Source organism: Festucalex cinctus, chromosome 15, assembly GCF_051991245.1.
Source record: "Festucalex cinctus isolate MCC-2025b chromosome 15, RoL_Fcin_1.0, whole genome shotgun sequence".
NCBI lineage: Eukaryota > Metazoa > Chordata > Actinopteri > Syngnathiformes > Syngnathidae > Festucalex > Festucalex cinctus.
Genome location: NC_135425.1, coordinates 14595618 through 14620002, shown reverse-complemented (window position 1 = coordinate 14620002; position 24385 = coordinate 14595618). Strand labels below are relative to the sequence as shown.

At 37.4% G+C, this 24385-nt stretch overlaps 1 protein-coding gene across 1 annotated transcript in view; it reads right to left on the bottom strand.

Annotated features, from left to right (window-relative positions):
- Positions 1–313: 313 nt before the first annotated feature.
- nsmfa (NMDA receptor synaptonuclear signaling and neuronal migration factor a) overlaps positions 314–24385 on the bottom strand; it is a 36271-nt gene continuing 12199 nt past the window's right edge. The window contains exons 3-16 of the mRNA XM_077496804.1: positions 23387–24292; positions 21698–21764; positions 21049–21054; positions 18519–18587; positions 12650–12702; positions 11929–12018; positions 8847–8977; positions 7047–7130; positions 6940–6973; positions 5684–5754; positions 5457–5536; positions 5047–5149; positions 3119–3194; positions 314–2012 (exon numbers count right to left, since the gene is read on the bottom strand). Coding sequence (XP_077352930.1) covers positions 1915–2012; positions 3119–3194; positions 5047–5149; positions 5457–5536; positions 5684–5754; positions 6940–6973; positions 7047–7130; positions 8847–8977; positions 11929–12018; positions 12650–12702; positions 18519–18587; positions 21049–21054; positions 21698–21764; positions 23387–24292 — 1868 coding nt within the window. The 3' untranslated portion in view covers positions 314–1914. The remainder of the gene's footprint in view (positions 2013–3118; positions 3195–5046; positions 5150–5456; positions 5537–5683; positions 5755–6939; positions 6974–7046; positions 7131–8846; positions 8978–11928; positions 12019–12649; positions 12703–18518; positions 18588–21048; positions 21055–21697; positions 21765–23386; positions 24293–24385) is intronic.

Genomic DNA, 24385 nt, shown 5'->3' with positions numbered 1-24385 from the left:
TAATGTAATAGAACAATAAGCGTGCAGTTATAAGACGCGCATCTTTAAAGCCGTCAACGATATAATATAGTTCAACAAAAAACAAGAAGAATCGTTGATAATGCGTGTGGGCGCGTGGTCAAGCAAAGTCGTGGTGAAAGTTGAGGAAAACCGAGAAGCAACTGAGATACGATGCAATACTTCCCTCCTGTGGATAACTGGTGTAACTACATTCAGGGTGTGAATGAGAGACTTGTTACTGTATATAAAACAATAGTTGTATGTTTGTACCGAGAAGTTATTTTTGAGTTGTCATCTCGGGCAGAACAAAAGATCACAGAATGACATCATCTTTAATGTGTTATTCCTCAAACACGTTAAGAAAATATTCATTGCCACAATATTTGTCGAACTGATTCCCCCTTCAATTTTCAACATGTCCACTCGCCAGCCAAGCCCTTTTGTTTCTCCACATTTTCCACCTTCTGTGCATCACGATAATCAATTGATCGCAATGTATGATTGAGCCACAACCACCTGAAGGACGTCTCAAAATGATGCTGGCATGAAAACAGGAGTTCAGAACATTGAGAGATGCTCCCAGCCCAGTAAAAGTAATATGTAAGAAATAATCATTATTTTTTTAATCAATGACTCCTTAGGTTGTTTTTTTGGGTGTGAAGTTTTTGTTAGTTGCGTGAAATATGTCAAACATTTGGATGGCTATTACATCCCTCTTGACATCACAACAGAAATGTGAAAACATTCAGCTCTTCACAAAGAAAACGCACAAGGAACACACATAATTTTTGTCATTTTTGTTTTTTCTGCATGGTAAGCGATCACATTCTCACCAAAAAACAAAACGATGACGAGGTACAGTACATTTCTTTAGCGCTAATAGTACATTCACTCCCAGCCAGATGGCGATAAACATTAGAATATCTTAGATCGACACAATTGTTACTTTAGTGGCTAAAAACCTGAGTTGTTCCAACATATGCCGGTAAGAAAAACGCACAGCAATGCACAATAAAAATAAAATTTTGTCAGTGAGGATTATCATTATTATTATTATCTGGATGACTGAAGTGATGCCAGGATATTTACACGGACAAAAGGATGCCTTAGTTATGGATGAATGCAGGACATTGTAAAAGTTTACACACCCCTGATCAAATGCCAGGTTTTTGTGAGGTAAGAAAATTTAACTTTTTTTTGCCAATGAAGCAGAGTTAGTGATTTAAAATGAACACTTTTTGTCAGAATGTTCAAATTGTATTTATGCAAAAGCAAAGTCAAAGTCTTCATTCCTTTGCTCGAAAGCAAAAAAAAAAAAAAAAAAAGAAAAAAAAAAAAAAAAAAAAAGGAAAACAGGAAAAGCCTACTAGAACTGAACTTTCAGGTTAATCAGAGGCACTTTAATGGTGGCAGGTGAGTGCTGACTCCCATTTAATATGAGCTTGAATGTGATTGGTCAATTTTGAACACAACCACATCCCATTGATTAAGGGTGTGCACACTCTTGAGAAGTTTTTTTTTTTTTTATTTCATCAATAGTGGTATAAGTTTAAAATTATTTTTTTATATTACAAAAACCTGGTATTTGAACAGGGGTGTGTAGACTTTTTCAACCTACTGTATGTAGGAGACACAACCACACATCCTTGCAACCGAATAGTGACTTAGTTACAAACTTTTTCAACACTAAAAATTAATAGAGCAACAAAGTCATTTTTTTTTCTCTTTCTTTTTTTTTTTTTTTAAACCTGAAGTCATTCAAGGTCCTTCACCCTTTTCCACTGTGGGGAGGAAAACAAAACAAAAAAAGCCGTTCGTCATCATTGACACCGGGTGAGCGAAAACATCCGTCGTCACGGCAACGCTGCCCTCATGGCCCGAGGGGACGTTGTCGTCATCTTGGGCGTTTCTTCGTCACAAAAGGTCCTCGTAGTCCAACAGTTTGGAGTGCTGACGAGTCTTCCAAAGGCGGTAGAGGCGAAAGTCGAAGTACATCTCGATCATCTCTTTGCCTTCACGAGAGGAACAGACCAAAGTTGTTTACATGTTATGTTTTGGGTTTAGGGAACCCCGTTAATGAAGTGTGAACAAAAAAAAAAACAAGGTTTTGTTGGTCATCTGCTCCCCCCTGCTGGATAGAGGCGGATTTTCTGGGGTGTTTTTTTTTTTTTTTCTTTATTAAACCAAAGAACAAGTATAAATCAGAATAATGATTTGAACAAAATGGAACATATATCAATATACTTAAGTACAACACAAAACAAAGACAACACTACTAAACAAAAAACAAAACAATAATGCCAGGGGTTTCATGTACAGTCAAACAATCTATATTTTTTACAAATAGTGATAGTTTTCATAGCCTTCCTGTTATGAGAGCCATTTATAAGTCTAATATAGGTGAGCATGTCAATGTGAAAGTGTGTGAAGTTGGGTTTTTGATTTCCATACTTGCATTTATGAATAAAGAATTTCGCCATAAGTATTAACAGATTAATAATAAAAAATATATCTTCATTGACATACTTCCTAAAGAAACAAAACACTATATTTTCCCATTTCAACAAAAAGTCTCTATATAGATGCCTAATAACAAAATTACTAAACTCTTTCCAAAAAGTCCGAGTGTGTCCACAGATCCAGAAGAGGTGTTGAACTGTCTCTGGGTGGGTTCCACACAATGAGCAGTTTGTGTCGATGTCCCTTTTGAACTTGGTCATATAGTGGTTGGCCGGATAATATTTATGTAAAATCTTAAAGGACACTTCCTTCACCTTATTTGTCAGCAAATACTTATTTGGAATTTTTCTGGTGTTTTAATGGCAAGTGTTCTGGTTTTCATCACTTGTAGATGGAGTCATTTCTTGAAATGTGCTGCCCCCTACTGTTTGGAAGTGCAACCTAATTTATCAACAAGGTTGAACACGTCAATCTCAAACTAATTTCATTGTTACCTTGTAAAAACTCCGTCTTCATTTTTCTACTGGTATTTTTTTTTTTTATTGTGAGTGCGTCCATGTCAAATGTCAAACAGTATGTTATGTAAAGTACAAACACATTTGATTTAGAGTGCCTGCTCACGTCAACATCAAAGTTGTAATGTTGGTTTGACACCCACCCTGCGCAGAGAGCTCCAGCGGCGACTCGAACTCCACAGAATAAGGCCTCATCAGATTTTTCAGTTTCTGGAACAGCTGTTGGGAGCAGATAAGAAAGCAAAGGCCTATTAAGCCCCTTCACATTTGGATGCCCGCTCAGCAGGGAAGGATGCACACGACAAAAAATACAAAATAAAAACATAAACACATACACACACTTGGACAGCGAAAAAAAAGAGTCACTTTTTTTTTATTGCTGTCTTGAAGCAACTGTGTTTGACAAGATGGATTTAAACAAAACCCTGATCACAGTCTGCTGTTCTTCTCGTTGCCAGACAGCGCATCAAGCCCTGCGAGATCCAAATTTATGTAACATTTTGGCAGACACGAGTGGGACGGACACAAATCGCTGGCCTGGGTCAATGTTTGCTGGCTTGCGCATGTCTGTTGTCTTTCTGCATATTTTTGGAAGTCAGTTTTGTAATTGAAAGGAGAAAAAAAAAGGGTTCGGTGGCGTGTCTATGTTCCAAATACAAAAGGGTTCTAAAAGTGACCAAGCCAATGTTGGATTATTTACTCTTTATATTGCATTGGGTTGAGGCTTTGACCCAACATGTTGGGTCAAGATTTTGATCCAACAATGGGATAAATCCTGAAAAGGTAAAGAAATGGATTACCAGGTTATCTGTATAGCTTAATCTCTTCGGCCTCTCCAAATACAATCTTCCGTTGAAACTGCTAGAATCTTGGAACAGTTGGGTCAAAAATAACCCAGTTTGGGCTGAAAAATGGGTCGATCCACTATCTAGGTCAATTTGACCCAACTTTCTGGGCTGCTTTGTACAAAATGGCTGGATTCGTTTTTTGTTGTTTTGGACAAAATAATCAAACTTTTGTTGTTTCATACATAATTTATCATTTTTATATATATATATATATATATTTTTTTTTTGGGGGGGGGGGGTTGTTTTGTGCAAAATGACACTTTTTTTTTCTTTTACAAAAAAATCAATTTTTGTTTTTTATTATTATACAAAATTACCAATATTTTAAGTAGTTTTGAAGAAAAAAAAATATAAAATTTTCTGTTTTTTTTTTTTTTTTGGTATACAAAATGACCCATTGGTTTTTTTGTTTTGTTTGTTTTTTTGCATAAAATGATCTTTTTTGTTGTTTTGTACAAAATGACATTTATTTCTGTAATAGTTTGCTAAAAAATTAAAACAATTTTGTTGTTGTTGTGTACAAAATGACCCAATTTTTTTAGTTTGTGTTATACAAAACGATCACTTTTTTTTTTTTTTTAATTTGTTGTTGTCATTATGTACAAATTCAAATTTTTGGGTGTATTTGTACTAAACGACAGTTTTTTTAAGTCGTTTTGTACAAAATGACTTTTTTTTTTTTTTTAAGTAGTTTTGTTAAAAAAAATTAAAATAACTCCTTTATTTTTAGTTGTATACAAAATCACCCAATTTTAGGGGGTTGTGTTATACAAAATGATCACTTTTTTGTTTTGTTTTTTGCACAAAATTATCTTTGTTGTTGTTGTTTTGTACAAAATAAAATTTTTGGGTGCCTTTGTGCAAAACGACCCAATTTTTCCCATTGTTTTGTACAAAATCCAATGTTGGGGGGTTGTTTTACACGAAATCACCCAGATTTGGGGTCCTGATATTTTGTTATTTTGTACAAAATGCTCCAATTTTTTTGTCTTGTTTTATACACATTGAATTTTTTAGGTTGTTTTGTTGCAAACCAACCTGTAAAGTTGCTTTAATCAACCTGAGTAGTGGATCGGCATTTTATTTATTTATTTTATTTTCTTTGGGGGGTGGGGGGTTATTTTCGACCAACTGTTTTTGAGTGAACCTCGGGTAAAAAGCAACCCAATCTGCTCAAAATCCACAGCAACAGGAAAACAAGGCAGCATTTTTGGAGTGTGTACCTTCTCTCCATTGGGGTTTCCCAGGACGTAGCATCCCATTATGTGGATGAGGTTGGGCTCCGGGTTGACTTTGCTCATCATTCTGCTGAGTCGTCTCCAGAATCTAAATAAACCCAGACAGGCTTCAACTCAGGCCAACTTTCCTCTTTCCTGACAATATCAATGTAATGAATGATAAGTTTTTGCAGGCTCCGTCTGCGTTCCAACATTATTCAGCCGTGCACTGGCGTCACAGTGGAGACAAAGCGGAAGGAGAATAAAAAGCAGTACGATGCAACATTTTCTGCCAAACAGCGCTTTTGATTATCTAATCTAAGATGTATGTTATCAAACGAAAAGAGAAACCACACTTCATAAAAATCACACAGTAACTACTTTTAAGAGTTGGGAAGCTAAAGAAATGAACTCACTGACTCATGTCCTCTTCCTTTTCCACCTTAGCGAATGTTGCTACTTTATTCTTCAGGAGGTACAGGTGACCCGGGCCTCCCTAAAACACAAAAAAATGGACTTTTGACATAATCTGTGCTCGTTCTATATTTCCTTGCAAATATTTGTCGTCGACAGCAGTCAGGTCGCAATCCGGTAACCTTCAACTCTGCAACAAACAGCATCCGTTTCCATCTCGGGCCCCCACCTGGCAAAAAATGAGCATCCTCCAGAACTTGCTTCCCCTCCTGTAAGCGGCGAGCTTCTTTTCGATTTCCTCTGTGAGAGAGAAAGGGCAAAGCAGTCGGATAGAAGCGAAGGTCAGGGATGAGATGAGACAAAAGCGGATGCACAATCATTTATGAACATAACGAAAGGCTTTAAGACAAACAGACGAAAGAAGATGGTTTTGTTTCAATTGTAAATACGTAGAGTGACACATGAAAACAGCTCAATGGACGAGTATGAACTGGTGAACTGAAATGTGTAAATTGTGTAAATTATTCTTTGGCATCTGGTCAATAACTGTGTGGGCTACACGACCTTCTACTTCATTATGTGGGAAAACACAAGGGAGCATTTAGTTGAAGCATCACTTGAGCGGCACGTGAGGCGTTTGTGTTTGTTGTTCATTAAGCCGAGCTTCATTTGCTTCACATGAGGCCATTAAAAGAAAATTGATGTTGATTTGATTGCAGGTAAATTTAAGAGTGGAACTGCTCTTCTGGCCTTTGGCGGTTTCTTATATTTGCTAATGAAAACATGAAAGAATCAGACAACCAAAAAGTCATTCAATATAAAATGATAATACACGTTCTGCAAAAATAAGGTCTGCTAACTCTTTTGAATGGCATTGAATCTAAGAAAGGGAAAAACACAAAAAAACAAAACATCTTTACTTCATTAAAACTGACAATTTTTGGCCCATGTTGAGTGTGAACTAAATAAAACTGGTCCTGTGTTGTGTGCACAACATATTTTTTAGCAGCAGTGGGCGGACAGCCATGAATCCATTGTTGCCGTGATGGGATTATTAGCACTCGTGTTTCAAATCCAGCAAGAATAATTGGTTGAACAAGTGTCAAGTCGTAGCCTGAGGAGAAGTCTTCATGCGCTTAAGCCTTTGAAGCAGCAGCTTGAATTTTGTCAATCACAAGGGGTGAGCTAAAGGTAAAGCTAAGGCGCAAAGCTAACTTGCGCCAAGTCTGCACTAGCTAGCTAGCGTGGCTAAACACTGCCGTTACTAATTCTAGCCTCCGTGGCGATGATTAAGCTACACATTATCACAAAAGAGGACAAGCAGTAAGAAACAGAAGAAGATTGAGAAGCTATGCTAACATAAATGTAGTTTAGCGAAACACGAAAAGAAACTTTTAGAAGAAGTTTGGCTTGGACAGATTCCAGTCTTCTGAATTCAAGTACAAAGTAGTCATTAAAAAACACACAATGGAAAAACTGACTCACCCAAAATGTCATCAAAAGTTGCATGTTCGTGGTCCTACGCAAGAAACAACATTTATCAGGAAAAAAAGACATTCTCGCCTTGACTGCACTTTGAGTGTTTGACTCACGTAGAGGATGGGGATGATGGACGGGTCATCCCGGCGGATTATGGTGGGTACGTATTCCGCCTTGGGGACCTTGGAGGAGATCAGCTGAAGGTGAAGGAAAAGGGAAGAAAGTGTTGACCATATCAAGGTTGGGTGATGCCATGTTACCCTCTTTTTTTTTTTTTTATCATAAAGATCACTTTTTTAAAAAGCATTCCATTGCATTTTTACTAGTGTTGTTCCAACATCGTTATTTTTGGCCCCCGATACCGATACCCAGCGTTTTTTTTTTACTCAACATGAAAAAGCTGTCCTGCCATTGGTTCAGAGCATTCAAGGGCCAATAGGATTTCTTAGATCGGCATGCAGTGAACATATCACCGATCAGTGAATGTCGTGCACGAGCAAGACACTGGATCCAAAATTCTATATTAGCCTTGGATTTAATGGTATCGGCATGTTACTTGTTTGTAATCACCGATACCAATACCACTGTTTTAATGCAGTATCAGCGCCTCTGCCGATACCAGTATCGGTATCGGAATAACACTATTTTTTACTAGTCCAGGGGTCAGCAAGCTTTCCTGCCCAAAGAGCCATTTGGGGCCAAAGAAATATGAATAATAATAATAATAATAATAATAATAATGACAATAATAATAATAATAATAACAATAACAATAATAATAAGTGAGTGTGGGGCCGCAAAATTGTGATGAAGGAAACCATTTTTTTTTTTTTTTTTTTGAAACACACAAATAAGATAGCAGCATCTACTACGCATTCGTTTTCTGACCCCCACACCCCCAACCCTCCCCCCACCCCATTTTTTTTACAATTTTAGGGACATTATTATGGCCATTTTCTGTCTTTTCTTCCTTTTTTGTGTGGACATTTTCTGGCTATATTTGGACATTTTTCTGCCTTTTTTGCTATGAATTTTCTGACATTTTTGGCAATTTTATGGACATTTTCTGGTCATTTTCCGGATTTCCTCTTTTTTGGGAGGCATTTTATGTTGCGTTTTTTGTTTTTTTTCTTAGCAATTTCAAAGACATTTTATCTTAATTTTCTGCCTTGTTTTGTTTTTGGACATTTTATGGTTACATTTTGAATGTTTTTCTTTTCCTTCTTTTTTTTTGTATTCAATTTTGTGACATTTTTGGCAATTTCATGGACATTTTATGGTCTGCTTTTCCTCAATTTTTTTTACGTTTTCTGGTCACTTTTTGGACATGTTTAAGTAATTTTTTAAAAAACTTTTTTTAAATGTACTATTTATCTCTGACAATTAAAAAATTTGGACTCACAATTTTTTGAATATTTGTTCATTTTTAAAAATGTAAATAATTAATTTATTTAAAGAATTTTTATATAAAAAAATGTAAAGATTTTTTTATTTTTTTTCCAAGATCCACAGAGAGCCACAGGACTAAAGAACCACATGTGGCTCCCGAGCCGCAGGTTGCAGACTAATGTACTAGTCCAAAGTGTGAATTGTCCAACTTTCCCATTTTGTGCAATGCAGCATTACTACCCTGTGATTACTCTGCCAATCATTATAATAACACACTGTCAGCAAAAAAGGGCCAGGAAGCATTACGGTTGGGTGGCGTTCGGTTCAATGCGTATCAGAGATGAGCGTCATAATCAATACATCATGTCCTGAAATAAATGAGGCCAAATGGAAGGCACTACTTGCCATTAGGCATCGTTGATTCACTCACAACTTTTATCGTCTTTTCTTGAAACTCAATCTTGATCCGGGTTTACCGATCCAGTCCGTAAATGTTCCCAAACATAACGCATATGGTGTCTCACCATGATTTTGGGAGGTATAAAGTCGTCTCCCTCGCAGGCAAGCCTCTCCATCTCTCGCTCCTCCTCCCAGTCGGCAGCGTCGTCAACGCCGCCTTCGTCGAGGATGCCGCAGGAAGTCTGCAGGTCCCCGCCTTGAAAAGAAGAATGAACATTAATGAGCACTGGAGTGTGGTAGAAGGTCAAGACAAGAGCGTGTACGTCGAGGGAGGACATATTCCGAAGGTGCAGAATAGTGCGCTGGAGGGGGAAGTTCTTAATGGATGGTGTTGATGCTAGAAAATGGCAGATGGAAAACGCAGAGACAGCTGTCAGACGTGTAAAAAGAATGACTGATGGTGGGGAGATGAAGCAGATTTTTATCAGAACGTGACACAGGGAGTCATAAAATGTCTCATAATGAAGATTTTTTTTTTCCTTTTAGCCAAAATATATCACAGACGGTTATTTGAAACATCACAGAGGCGCACTCATTAGCATTTTAGTACCTATTTAATCTTGATTAGTAACTAATATTATTGTGCTCAATTGCAACAGACATTTGAAGGGTCTGGAAATAAACAAAAAATATTAGCAGCTTCATCTGATATACCAGTTTGCCGACTGAGCAATTATATAATATTGATGGAACTGTGATTACTGAATAATGAAAAGCAAACAGCGGTTAAGCAGTGTTTAATCACTACGATGACAAGATGAGTGTTTGAATTCCATGTTTTTTCCTCGTCATTACCCTCGAATGTTATTTGCTCTCATTCATTCAGCTCCTACGAGGCTAAAACGACACTTAAAGAATTTCAACCGCATTTCAGTTTGAAGTGTGTCGTTGAGAGCGTAAAGCAAATGAACTATTATTTATCAAATGGGTTCAAATGAAAACAAAATCGTTGAATGAACTGCAGTAAACTGGAGCCCTGAAATTATTATGTTGAATGACTGAATGTATACAACTGGATTTTGTAAAATCATTGTTTGACTCTGGAATTGTTTGAGTTCAGTATGAAACGCAACGTGTTCTGTTAAAGAACGTTTGACATATTTGTCACCACCATTACGTAAATTAGCGTTATTTTACTTGTACGGATTTATCTTTCAAAATGCTAATGCTAGTTTTGCTCTCTTCTAACCAGTGTGATACAATTTTAGTTTTTTTTTTGTTTTTTTTAACCTTACAGTTAGGTTGAGATACCTTTATGCAGTGTTTTGGCGTATTTAGAGCTATCTTTTACGTATCTATAGGTCTAGAGTACTTTTGGCTTTCAAAATGCTAGCTTGAGGCTAGTTTTGCTCTTACCAGTGTGATACAATTGTATCTATTTTAGTTTATGTATTATTATTATTATTATTATTATTATATTACTTTAGAGTCAAGTTGAAATAGCTTTATGCTGTTTGTGTTGGGGTATTTAATCCATTTTATACAGTTTTAGGTTTAGAGTAGTTTTGCCCTCTTCTTACCAGTGTGATACAATTTTAGCTAACTTTCTTTTGTTTTGTTTTTACTTGACAGTTAGGTTGAAATAACATTTAATATGTGTATTTTGAGGTCTTATCTATGACGAGAAACTGTTCTAGAATGGGCAAGTTTAAACTGGCCCAACTCAATGAAGCATTAGTCCTGCACTATTTACGTTGAGCCATGTTTCCTCTAAAATCTGTGATTTCAAATTTAGTTTTCAAGAATTCATTCAACAGTATTACTTATAAATTAAAAAAAATGTGAACATGTATTACTTATTTTATTATTAAAATACACAATTTTACATATTTACATCCATGTTTTAGCCATTTTTTTTTTAAAGTACTTCATCTATGAACAACTTAGCCCTTCTGTCACTTTTCACACAGAGGTTCAGATTTATAGACTTATATATATTTTTTCATTTTGATACTCTTCTAGATTTATGGTTAAATTTATGCTGTTAATTTTTTCTTTTAGCTTTTCTCATTAACCATTTTTTTTTCCCTTCATGCACAACATACAACATCCAAAATGGCCCTTGCTGGCAGATTAGAACCCCCCGATAATTTGAAATCAATGTATTTTATAATGGAAGAGAAAAGTTAAATGTCTTATTTTTTATTACCACTGATTTTTTTCCAAAATATTACTAGAGATGTAACGATATCACCATATGATATTTTGATATTAAAACTGCCACAATATCATCGTTGTCATGTTCACGATATTTAAAAGCAACACATCTGTTTAAAAAAAGTCAGGTTGAGTTCCATTTGTGCAGTTCTAGCACCCTCTGGTGGCTAGTTTTTTTTTTTTTTTAGTGACCTTCATATGATATTGTATCGTGATGTTTGGATATTGTTACATCCCTATATATTACTGTACAAAAATAGTAGTAGTAATTATATAATTATCATCGATTACCCATTAGTGCAAGTGTTGTTGACCCTGAACAGGATAAGTGTTGAAGTAGATGGATTGATGGATGATTTTTTTTTTTTTTGTATGTCAAATATACATGTACAAACACATTGGAAAAATTGAGAAGCATACAAAAATAACAGCTAGAGTCATCAGTGTGCCTTCTCCAGCGAATACCAACACCTTTACGTCAGGAAAGAGAGACACCTCAACATTAGACTGCACTCAACAGTACATTTATCACGCAACACACACTGAAGATGGACATGGAGAGAAAACATAAAACCACAAAGACACAAAACGCAGACAACACACAAAAGGCAACCGGCGATCCACGCGTTACACAGTATGTCAGACTCGTACATTTTGGTGTCAAAATTCACACCACGTACACACAAAGCATTTTGATAGACATACTCACAGAGAGGGCAGCACAAAGTTGAATTTGGGTCATAAAGGCACACAGACGGACATGGGACGATTTAACAGCAGAGACAGCGAGTTTTGCTTTGACTGCCATTTTGTGTTTTCATGTACCCTTGTTTGTGTTCATCCAATCTTGTTGACAAATGGTGACTATGAGCGGCCATCTTTTTTTATGCTTTCATCACATGTATAACAAATTTCAGAAGACAGTAAAAGTGTGTGCCTCGTCTTTGTGATGTCAACGTGTGTTAGCGTGTCCATGCAGTGCGGACTCACTGTCTCTGGGTTCATGAGGAGAGTCAGTCTTGACAGGGGTGGGGTCACTCCAGGAGCGGCTGAAACTCTTCGATCTACGCTCAGCGAACGCTAGTGCAGGCGGGGAGAGATCGTCACACGCGCGCACACTTTGAGAACCCACAAACCACCTGAGACGCACAAGTGCAGAGGCGGATGCAGCTGCAAGCGCACAAATGAAGCCAACGTCCAGACACAAATGAGAAATTTCCACGCCAAATTCATCCAAGCATGCCTTTGTGGACCTTGGAAAATGATCTTCTAATCAATCTGTGTCAGTTACGTGCTCTGTGATTGGCTCCGCCCCCGTATGTGTGTTACAATTCTGATGTTTATAGCCCTAAACAATAATAATAATAAAAAATAATAAAAAAAAATAAAAAACTACGTTAAAAATTCAATGAGTCTTCCCACTAAACACACACATTGTCTATGACTAAACTCTTTGGAATATTTAAACATTAAAAGCGAAGCAACAGGAAAGACCACCTACAGTGTGGACACGCATTTCTTCTGAGACGCACACACAAACCAAGGAACTCCGGAAGTCCCTGAACACAACACAACATCCGCAGCCTCCCATATACCAAACCAGCGGTAAACAGAAATAAAAAAGAACACACACGGATGAAGGCGAGGTGAACAACACTGACAATTTGTGCATCAATCACGCACAGACACACGCACGCCGCGGCTGACTCACTCTGCGCTTTAATCCTTCTGCTGCCCACCATACGAAGATGCTTCCGGAAGTTCCTTTGGGCAGAGAGAGCACGGAGGAAGAAGAGGAGGAGGCAGCCAAATGGAAGGGCAGCGTCAAGTGCAGAGGAAGAGGGTGGGTGGGGAACAACAAAGGGTGGAAAGACAAAACATGACATTATTAAGTCGCCGGCGTTATTATAGGTAATGTTCTTGTCATTGTGGGTGGTAAAGAGCAGTTGACTCAACCGTGGAGCAACAGCAGACGAGAGGAAAGCCCTCGTTCTTCACAAAGTGGAACTCAGTCAAGATGAGATTGATTTTAAGTTGAATCACTTGCTGACAAAATGTGACCAAATAACCGTCCATTTTCATGTCATTTTTGTGTGATTACGTCACATCAAGTCAGTTTGAGCTCCTCTCAGAAAATGCGCTCTTAAATGGTAAAAGAAAAAAAAAAAAAAAAAAAAGGATTTTCCGAATCACTTTTTAAGTATGACGTACAGAACCCTCTCTATCGTCCATTTCATGAGTTGCAAGCACTACAATACTTTACATATTGGCGAAATTTAAAAAAACATGTTGTTCCTTTATTCAAGCTCTTTCAAAGAGAGCGGTTTTGCTGATACATATATATATATATATATATATATATATATATATATATATATATATATATATATATATACATATATATATATATATATACATATATATATATATTTACATTTTGTCACGTACCAACTCTGCATAGGCCAAGAGTACTTTTAGCATTCAAATTGCAATATTTACTAGCTTTACGCTACTTCTGCTTCATTTAACCAGTGTGATACAATTTTAGCTCTTTTCGCGGTCTTTTTTTTATTTATTTTTTTTATTTTTTTTTTATTTTTTTTACACTTAACGGTTGTGTTGGAAATGCTTTATGCAGTGTATTTTGAGGTATTTAATCTTATATGCAATTATAGGTTTAGAGTACGTTTAGCTTCTGAATTGCTAGCTTTATGCTAGTTCTGTTTTCTTCTAGCCAGTGTGATACAATTTTAGCTCTTTTCGCTGACTTTTTATTTTATATTTTAACTTGACAAGTCGATATAGTTTAATGCGATGTATTTTGAGGTATTTAATCTAACTTATACATAGCTGTAGGTCTAGAGTATGACTAGAAACTGTTCTAGAATGGAAAGCAGAAGTAGAATAGAAGTATACTGTCTCAACCCAATAAACATTTATTTAGAGTCCTGCAATACTTAAATTAATTGAGCCATGTTTTCCCTAAAATTGTTGACTTCAACTTTAATATTGATTATTTGTGAAGAAAAATATGTGCATTAAACAATATAAATACATTTAATTTATTAATATTTGATTACATAATTGGTTAATTAATTCTATTCATATTTATAATATATTTAAAAAATGGGAATTATCATTTTATTATTAAAATGAACTTTTTTACATATTTGCACACATTTTAGCATTTTGATCGATCTGTCCCTTTGCTGGCAGCTCAATGCTCAAAATATACATTTGTGTCTCATGGAATCTGTTCCAGACGCCCAAGAAAACTACACAACTGTTTTTCAAAAAATAAAATAGTACTAAATCTTTCTTACTAAAAATATACACTGACATAAATAGAATGTAAAGAATTTACTTTTTTTGTTACTTCAATTCATGACACTGCTGTCGTATACAGACATATGGATATACATGAAAATGATCACTCAGTGAGCTAGAATTACTAGTTGTTCTTTGCAGAGGATAAAGAATAAATTTTTTATTTTTTTTTTCATTTTAGCTAGTTCAGAGCCTCACTGATGAGAATTTAGGACAATTTAACAATTTTAGGTCAATTTGAAGCATAGAAGTGAGCAATGCTGCAATTAAGAAAACGAAAATTCACCCATGGATTAAACAAGCATTTATACTTGATCGCACCTAACCTATGGACAATTTTGAGTCTTCAATGAAACCGAGCATGCATGTTGTTGAAATGGCAGAGGAAGTCGGAGTACTCACAAGAAAACCACACAAAGCACCGAGAAAACATCCAGACTCAGAACAGTGAGGCAGACATGCTAACCGCTAATTCACCGTGCTGTACTATGATGCAACTATCCATCCATCCATCCATCCATTCTGTGAATGGCTTATCCTCAGAGATCGCAGGACGATGCAACTTGTCCAACAAAAATGTATGCATTCATCATAATTGAAATTCAACAGAATTTTTCCACCCATGTTGGCAAATGTTGGGTTATATCACAGCAACGCCACATTAATTAATTAATTAATTTTACCTATATCTAGACAGGGGCGGAGCTAGAATTTTTCAGTGGGGTGGCCATGAGATGTGCACATGCATGACTGAATGAATGTGCTGATCGTCAGAATGCAAAAATTCTATTGGCCATTGGTGACAATGGATCACTCTGATTGGCTACTAGTTAGCCAAGATGGGAGTAGACAAAGAGATGGCACAATAGCAAAGAAACGGCAAAGAAAAAAATGACTTTCTCAAAAAAGGTTAAGCTCAGGTATCCATTACTTTGTCTGGGATTTCTTCCTGCTTGCATTATGAGCACGGTTCTGAATATGTGTGACTGCGGATGGTATGATAAACATTGACTTCTCAGCCATGAGCACTGTGTTACCAAGGCCAACATGTCGCTCTGCTCCTGTAGCTAGATGTGATTATGAGGTAAACAATCATCGCTGGGTTCTTCAACAGCGACGCTCCACTGGGTCCATTTCCGGCTACACAAATAATTTAAAACCTTTTCCTGGGGTCATTATTCAGGTACCAGAGAGCAATGAACAACAGTGTCAGCTAATGAGCTGTTACAATGCTCTGCATCCAAACACTGAATAAATGTCATTGCAAAAATGAAACGACTAACTGTGTTGCCATGTGTTGGAGTTCGGCCGTTGACATTTTACTAATGACGTGTAATGGCCTATGTTCCACTAGAACTCTATCCAGCGTCTTTATCCATCCACAAAATAACAAGATCTGTTATGTTCTTTTCAAGTCTTTCAGTTGGCATTTTTCTGTCCTATCCGCAACTCTGTGTGTGGGCGCATATTTTCTAAAGCGGCATATGAATTAATCAAAAAGGCAGTTCTATTAAAAAATATTTATTTTAAAAAAAGACTTTATTGTTGTTTTGCCCTTGGTCTACCTCCATAAAAATGTCTGCAATAAAAATACAAAAAATGTCAAGACTTCAGAGATGTTTTTAAGCACAGAACAGTTATTCAATGGTGAAAACTGTTCTGCTCCTGCTAATTCAGAAAGCCAATTTTCTCATTGTGCGAAGGGGCAGTTATGATCCAGCCCAATTAATTCGGCCTAGCAACGCATGTGTGCATCTTAGCCACCTGGGGAAAGTATAAAGCAGACATCTGGCTATCCATTGCATAAAAGGGTAATGGCATGCCGTTTGTTCGAGCAGCAAATTTTTGTTTGCAATGTGTGTTAGCATTCAGCTAAATGGACTTTCCAAAGGAAAAGCCTCAACGGAGCTGGGAGTGGCTCATTTTTGCCAAGCAAATGACGGCTTGTATCTTGGAAAAACTCAAAAGTTACAGTCACTGGTATCTCATGGCACTACTGTATTTATTTATTTATTTTTTACAGAAGTTGGCATAAACCAAAATCATACACGCAAAGATGAAAATAAGTCAATCAAAAAAGAAAAAAGCCATCAAAAAGTCACTACTTTCATTATCTCTTATCACGATTAATCGTCCGCTACGTTTTATCATTTGTATTATTATTATTTTTTTTATTAGCAATGTGGAGCCCATCAACAAGACTTGTGTCTCTCTATCCTCAACAACAATAACAACTTCCACTATCAGTCTTTTTCATCACGCTTTGTGAAGCCAAAACTGCAACTTGTTGACATAATAGACTGTTTGCTTGTTATCAGGGACAGCTTTATTTTGGTAAACATAGCAAGACAAACTGCGAGCGACAACACCGGCAGAAATGAGACAAAGATCGAGGCTGATGTTCAAGACAATATGCTTACAAAATAACCATCGCTCACCCTTTAGATGTTGTTATACAGGACGACGCGCGGCTTCCGAGCGGCAAGGTGATATAAAAGCATGCTGCGATAACAGCATGATAAACCGCCTGCAGACTGCTATTAAACTGTCTTTGTTGTTTAGAACTTGGGCTAAAAGTGGCCTCATTATGCTCGTCAGCAGTAGTATACACAGTTTTAAAAAATAACAGACACAGCAGGTGTCTCCTGTATGGAGGCCGTATCCTAGTTTCCTTGCACAGATGCTCTTCTTTTTGGCAAACTCTCAGCAGGTTTACATGCATGATGCATCTCTTCATTATTCTAAATACAAAGTTTTTTTTTCGTTTTTTTTTCGTTTTTTTTAATAATTCTGTTGAACCACAATTCAAAAGTAATGTCTGATTTTCATTGGATAATTTTCATAACATTATTAGATTAAATTTATTTGAGTTTTTCTTTCATTCTCAACTATGTCTATGTGTGCAAATATTATATATACATATACATTCTACAATAAAATAAAAATATTGGCTTTACATGATTAGGATTTTGACTGATCACAATTAGCGAACGAGTTTGGAAAAAAAAACAAATGATCACCGATTCAATCAGTAGATGGAGCAATATATCTTTTTTTTTTTTTTTTTTAATTATATTTACTCTTTGATCAATCGTCGCCATTGGAAGGGGATAAAGACTGGTCCAGCCGATGAATAGCGAAAACACGTGTAATTAATTCCAATTGAAATGTAAAGGGAAAGACAAAATCTTTAAAATATGCAGATAAACATTAAATATAACATGTAACATGTGACTTCTCTAAAGCAGATCAATGATGTGATTGATCGATCTGCCAAATTAAGACATTACAGCCTGCCAACATGTCATAGATCTTACCATTTACTATCCTTCCGTCTATATATATAAAACTGATATATCTATATACGGTGTCTGAATACATTTTATCACTGCAAATAAATGTTAAAATGAATATGGATGAAATTCAATTAAGATAATCACACAAAAAAAAAAAGTGTCCAAAGCCAGAAACATTCAGGAAAGTAATGAAGTGCCAACTTATTTGGAAGTGCCCCAAATTGAATGGATTCGTCCTTGGCCCAAGTTACACCTGTCAAGGAAGACACTAATTAACTAACAAGCATAAAAGTGGAAATAAAAAAAAACACACACACACAGAAGAGTTCCTTTCTTTAGCATGGCCAATTAAAACATGACATCTACAGTAATTGGAACATTATTTGTACCAGAATGTAAGTTAAATTCAACACAACTGTGCATAACGCTCCAGACTAACAAAGAACAAAAACACTTCAGCCAAGGTAATAAATACTTAAAGAGGTGGTGTCAGGTATCAGTGGAGTTTCCGGTGTTCCCTAAAGTTTGTTGTGACCACTCACTTTGATTAAAGAACACGCAATGCACGACCACACTGCAGATGGATGACAGCGACGCGGCAGCGGAATTGAGAAGCGCTCGTTTGGTGTCAAGTGTCCCATCTGCCCGTATGCGTATGACACAGCATCTGAGCCCGAGTCTTAAAGATGTTAGCGCTGATGTCACCTCTCACCAAAGTGTTTTTTGGAGTTATTCAATGTGTCACTTTGTCCTCGTCGCCATAACTAATGTGGGGAGCTCAAACTTAAAACCAACCTTGTACTTTCCCACCCAAAAAAAAAAAAACACCAAGAGTGTGACAACCTGCTTAGAGCGTCCCCCTCTTCCTCTTAGTCAGATTAGACTCAGTCTTGAGTATCAGAGCCAGCAGACGAGCGCAAACAGCGCAAAAGCAAAGCCTGACGGGACACTTCGTACCTCTGGTTGACTTCTGCTGGATCCTGCTCCCTCTCTCTCCTTTTTCTCGGGCCAAATCCCCGGAAAGCCCTGCCAGGATGTGGCACAGTATTTAAAGGGATAAAAGAGAGAGAAGCCGGCGTAGCGAAGGGAGGGAGGGGGAGCGCGGATGGGGGCCGATGCCAGGTTTTTAGCTGCAGAGTTTAGTTTAGCGGTGGGGGAGATGCTAGTGTCTGCAGGCAGCTGCTACAGCTTACAATATAGCGTCAACTGTCATCACTAGCTTACTGCTTCATTTTTGTTAGTATGCTTGGAATACAGCAGGCAATTCCAACAAGTGTGCCACGGAAAATTAAAAATCCAGTTCACTTAATTGGTCCGATGACACTGGGGGACAATTTTTGTTGAGTTACATCTGACAGCTGTTTTAAACTCATTTTTGGGTACAGAATCCAAAACTGTTCTCAGTTTTTCTTTGTCACGTCAAGCATTTGAGCTATAGGAACCCAATTTTCTTCAATACAATGAGATAAATACATGTATGTAAATAAAATACTAAGATGGGACAGTTACAAGCCTCAGTTGTGATTGCACAACAATTTGACACGTAGCTAGAGATAAGTTATTACAGTCTTACCACAGTCTTTCTAGAGCTAATTAGTGGAACTATCTGGGGGGTAAGATGTAGAGAAAAAAACTGACCACAATTGGAAACAGCATGCTAATTTATTTTTAAATCAGCATAAAAATGGAACTCAGATTAAAAAAAAAAGTTCTCCACTGTAATAATTTATTAGGGCAATTAATGAAAAATTCTTCATTTCGGTCGGTCAGTTTTTTTGTTTAAATTAATTGTGTTTAAATATGTTCAGTGCTTGATAAATCTGATAGAGCTGCCAAAATTAATCGATTAATCAATTAGCAAATTATCGAACAACTATTTTAATTGCAGAGTAGTAATCATTTGGAACCATTTTATTTTATTCCAAATTGTCCAAATCCTCCGATTTCAACAGTAATCCTTCATGATAAAAGGCTGTCTTCTGCGTTTAAATAAAAATAAGACATTTGCAAACATCCGTTTTTACTTTGGAAAACAATGACCGAACCGGTAACAGTACATCAATTCCCCTCCCCCCTTTTTTAAGTCACTCTACAAATACGAAGTACGAAATAAATCACGGAAAAAAATTATTTTGTAATACACTTTAATGAAAAATTTAAATGAACCTGATTAGTCAATTGAATAATCGATTCTAAAAATATTCAATAATGACAGCACTAAAATCTGATAATGATTTTTGTAATACAGATTCACATTTCCTCCATAAGAATTCATTACTAGGGGACCAGTTGGGGTTTGAAATTTGTCTGTTGAATGAGGTACACTATTCTAGACAGATCCTGGAACCACAAGATCTGATTGGTTGACTCCTTGCTGTATTGTACTTCCCGCAAGATGTTTACAGAGAATCTTAAGACGCAACAATATGGAAGGCAAGAAAAGTTTGGAGCAAATGGACCGACAGCGACGTGCGACCACTCTCAACAATATTCCTCGAGGCTGACACCATCAAACGTGTCAACCATGTTGTGAAATGCATCACTTGCAATGTGTGGTTCAACAGTGATCAACACATTTTTGTGAAGATGATTAGCATTTGTTCCGCGCAGACACCGTGCGAGGAAAGTAACCCTGCCAATTACTGTACCTAAAATATGTCTATTATAATAATTGCTTATTATAATAATGGCTTGTTCACTTTCCTGCAAATGAATGATACTTTTTGAAGTAGAAATGTAACAAAAAATGTAACATGAGAAAACACAGGCAAATGGTCGAAATGGATTGATGGCCAACATATTTTTAAAGTTGTTAGAATTGAGAAATGCTGCCTCTACTCTTTATAAAGATTTTAATGTGGTCATACTTTGACCTTGGGATGGATTGCTTATATTGTACTTCATGTCTTAGACAAAAAAAACTGTATTCAACTTCAACCTGTAATACAATTTTCAGTGGCTGATAGAAATTCTGGTTGTGTCTTTAGAGGAGATTGCTTTTGACATTCCTTCACCTGTCAGTTGTGATAGTATTGACCCAATCAATTTTTCAATAATCCCTCAGCATTTAGCTTGCGTAAGGAGAGCAGCGGTTGTGTTAGTTGCCTTCAATTGAGCGAGGACAGCTGAGCAGAATTAAATTGTTAGGGCTTGGTTCTGTTAAAAAGCAGAATGTTCAATTAGGGCTGTTGCTTATATTTAGTTTCATATAATCAGCTTGTTGAATTTACTTGAGAGAACTTGTGATCATTCTTCGTGAAGACAAGCAGTTCAAAGAATGGATGGATGGCATATGCTTGCTTATATGTAGCTGCATAGCACAAATCCTGTCCACAATTAAACATATCTCCATCTATGGTTTGTTAGCTGTAAGTCAAGGAAGCGGGCCAAGGATGAAGTTAAATTGCAGATAAAGGTTTAAAAAAAAAAAAAAAAACAGCAATTCAAAAAAACACACAAATTATAAAAGGTGGGTATAAATACTCACGATATCCTGAGTTGTTTGTCCCGATTTTAATTAGCATGCAAGAAGAGAAGGGAAGAAAAAACAGTCATGAGGGGTCATCTATAAAAACACAGAAAGAGAAGTGTCATAATTATTGTTTGACCCTTCAATAAGAATCAAACCCATTTAAGTGACTTTATGATTCAAACATTTTACCTCAACAGGAGTTAACAAGCATCTAACTAATAATAAAAATACAAAACAGAATAAAATATTTTGGGGAAAAAAATGAATATAAATGTGCACAAATGTACCTTGTGTGTCAAACTACCTGAATGGAATGGATGGATCACAGAAAGTGCCCCCAAATCAAACCCTACCAATAAAACCCTCCCATAATATTTAATATTATTATAAAACATATTATACAACACACTATAAATTTAAATGGCATATTTAATGTGATGCATTGCATTCCTTGACCAAGCTTTAAGGATCTGCGATCTGGCATTACTGCTTGCTAAAATTAAAAGTCACTGGCAAGCAGTGCAGGACATCCATCTAAAAGTCTATAAAAATGACATGGTGATAATGTAAGGGTGTACTCTGTATCGTAACATTTACTTTAGGTTGCACTCGAGCACAAGTGTAATGTCCTGTATGCATGTTCACGTGTGCTTCAAATACTCACGCCTGCATGGTGGTTGTAGCGGTTTGAAAGGTGAACATGTTTTCCTTGGGGAACCAGTTAGCATCATCTGCAATAACAGACAAAAAATAAAATACAATGAAATTAAAAATCAACTCAATACTGGTAAAAAAAAAAAGATACGAGAAGGCAGTATGTTTGAAATATGAAAGCACAAAAGCGGCACCAGCACTTCACAGTCCAGCACTCCACAAATGGAGAGAGAGGAGACACACAGGAAGAGATAGGCAGGGAAAAAAAAGATACAAGGAGACAAAAAGTCAGAAAAATACAGGCCACTCTGTTACAGCCAACATCAAACCCACAGTGCTCAACAGACCAGTGAGGAAATAGATCTTGAAAAGGTTTAGCTTTACAATAAAAAATAAAATAAAATAAATCTTAGGTTATTTTTCCATCCCTGTACTTGAGCTACTATACTTAATACAGTACCAACTTTTCCACATTATTGTTTGTGTGTTTTAAATAAAACAATGTTGACCTTTCCCTATTTGCATCTCAAATTGCATTTAACAATTCATTCATATTACTTTGTTTACTGTATCTAGCTTGTGTTAGCTAAATATTAGCAATGTTGTGGCCTCTGTCAACATTTTGATTGCTAGCAGTAATCATGTCATATTGTTAGCTAGTTGTATAATTCTGGTTTAGATTAGTTTGTGTCTCTCACACAAGCGCTAACTTTGGCCCATGTTAGATGAATGTTAGCAAGCTGGTAGCCAGGATTATCAGTGTTTCATATGATTGTGTCTTTATTAGTCATATTAGCTTCAGGACTAGCAGTACAGTCTTTCCTCACCTTTTCAAAAACATTTTATCAAATTCTCAAATCCAAATAATCCTCACAAATCAAATTACAATGATCCAAAGTCCAATGCTTTTCAATGAGAGAGTGATGCTTCACGGAGGAGAAATGCTGCATTCGAGGAAAGTGGGAAATTGGAGAAAATTGTGTCAGTTCCTAAAGCGTTCGAGGAAAATGTAAACACAAAACATATGTTCACGTGACACAATGTGATTTGGAAATGCTGCGTTAACCAGAACAACAAACAGTTTATCGGAATCAGCCATCTTTGTTGTTTATATTTGCCCCAAAGCCTGAGGGTGGAACTGGACACTCCGAGTGGGATACATCAGACTTCGAACCCTTCTCGAATGCAGCATAAGACCGCCATTTTGACTTGTGACATCATTACGGAATAGTTAGAAGGTGAATTGCCGAGAAGTTGAGGCTGACTTTTTTTTTTTTTTTTTTTTAATGATTAAATAAATAAATAAATAAATAAATAAGCTTCTTTTTTTGTCTTTTTTTTTTCTTTCAAGTTATCACCCGGGTGCGAATGTTTGTCAGCCTGAGTTTGAAATTACATGACAGTGTTTCAATATTATAGTTTATCATCGTTAGGACGAGTATATTTAGGGTGTGAGCGATTCATTATGACAATTATAAATATTTGAGGATTTGAGGAGGGTAATTACTCATGTGTTTCCAGTATTAGTTAGCAGGGCTCGACTCTTATCCCCCTGTGAATCATGAAGGTTTACTGTATTCCAAAAGCTACTTCTTCTCCGGTCTGAAGCACATAACCCACTACAAGAGCTTCTGACCCAATTCCAAAGCCATTTGTAATTTCGTGCCTCTCCTCTTCTGTGTGTCCCCTGCCCCCTCACCTCTCTCCAGCCCAGTCACCCGGTCCACACTCCACATCCTCTCTAGCCGTCGGTGCTGCTTGCCTGGCTCTCGGGATGCACTTTCTAGGTCCAGGGATCCTTGACTACGAGAGGGGACGGCGCTGCAGGACTCGCACGCCAGCACGCTGCATTCTGCCTCCCCTTTACCGCCGTCTCCCCAGCTGCGGATGTTGTGGGCGCTGACGGAGGTTTGTAGGGGGGGCTGAGCCAAGTGATGGTGGTGGTGAGAGTGGTGATGTGCCACATGGTGGGAGTGAGACCCCGAGACGCTCATGGCTTGCTGGTTACTGCTTCCGCTTGGCCCGCAGGCTCCTCCGCTGCTTGAAGGTCCTGTGTGGTGGTGATGGTGGTTGCCGTGGTGATGGTGGGTGCCGCCACAGCTGCCGGCGCCGCGGCTGCTCCCGGTTTGTTGGTACTGGGTCGGAGACGACGAGGAGGATGAAGGGGAAGTGGAGGGCTGGATCAAGGTAGTGTGTCCGCCTCCACTGCTACCTTTGGGTCCCACTCCTCCACTCCCTGACCTCTCCTTTAAAACATCCAGTTCCAGGCTCTCTTTGCTACCCCGGCCGCCACTCATCAGCATACCGTGCTGGGTGGTGATGGTATAGACGCGAGCAGGCTGCAGAGTGCACTCCACACCCTTCTGCTTGTCCTCCTCCACTGAGAAGCTGCGTTCGAGGGATAACCGCACCGGCTTACTGGAAACAGTTATGGACGGAGGCGGTTTATGGTGTAGACCCAAGGAAGTTTTCACTACTATGTCCTCTGGAGTATCTTTGGAGTCCTTGTTGTCGGAGCACAGGTGAAGGTGGTTGTTGTTGGGGCCGGTGGTCTCAGATGGCGACTCTGGGTCAGCACCCACCAAGGTTTCACAAAGGAGATGAGCTAGAGTTTCAAGAAAGGGAAGGCGGACAATCACTCAAGTATCAAGTACACTGTTTAAAAAAAAAAAAAAGTATATCACCTGGAAAACAATAA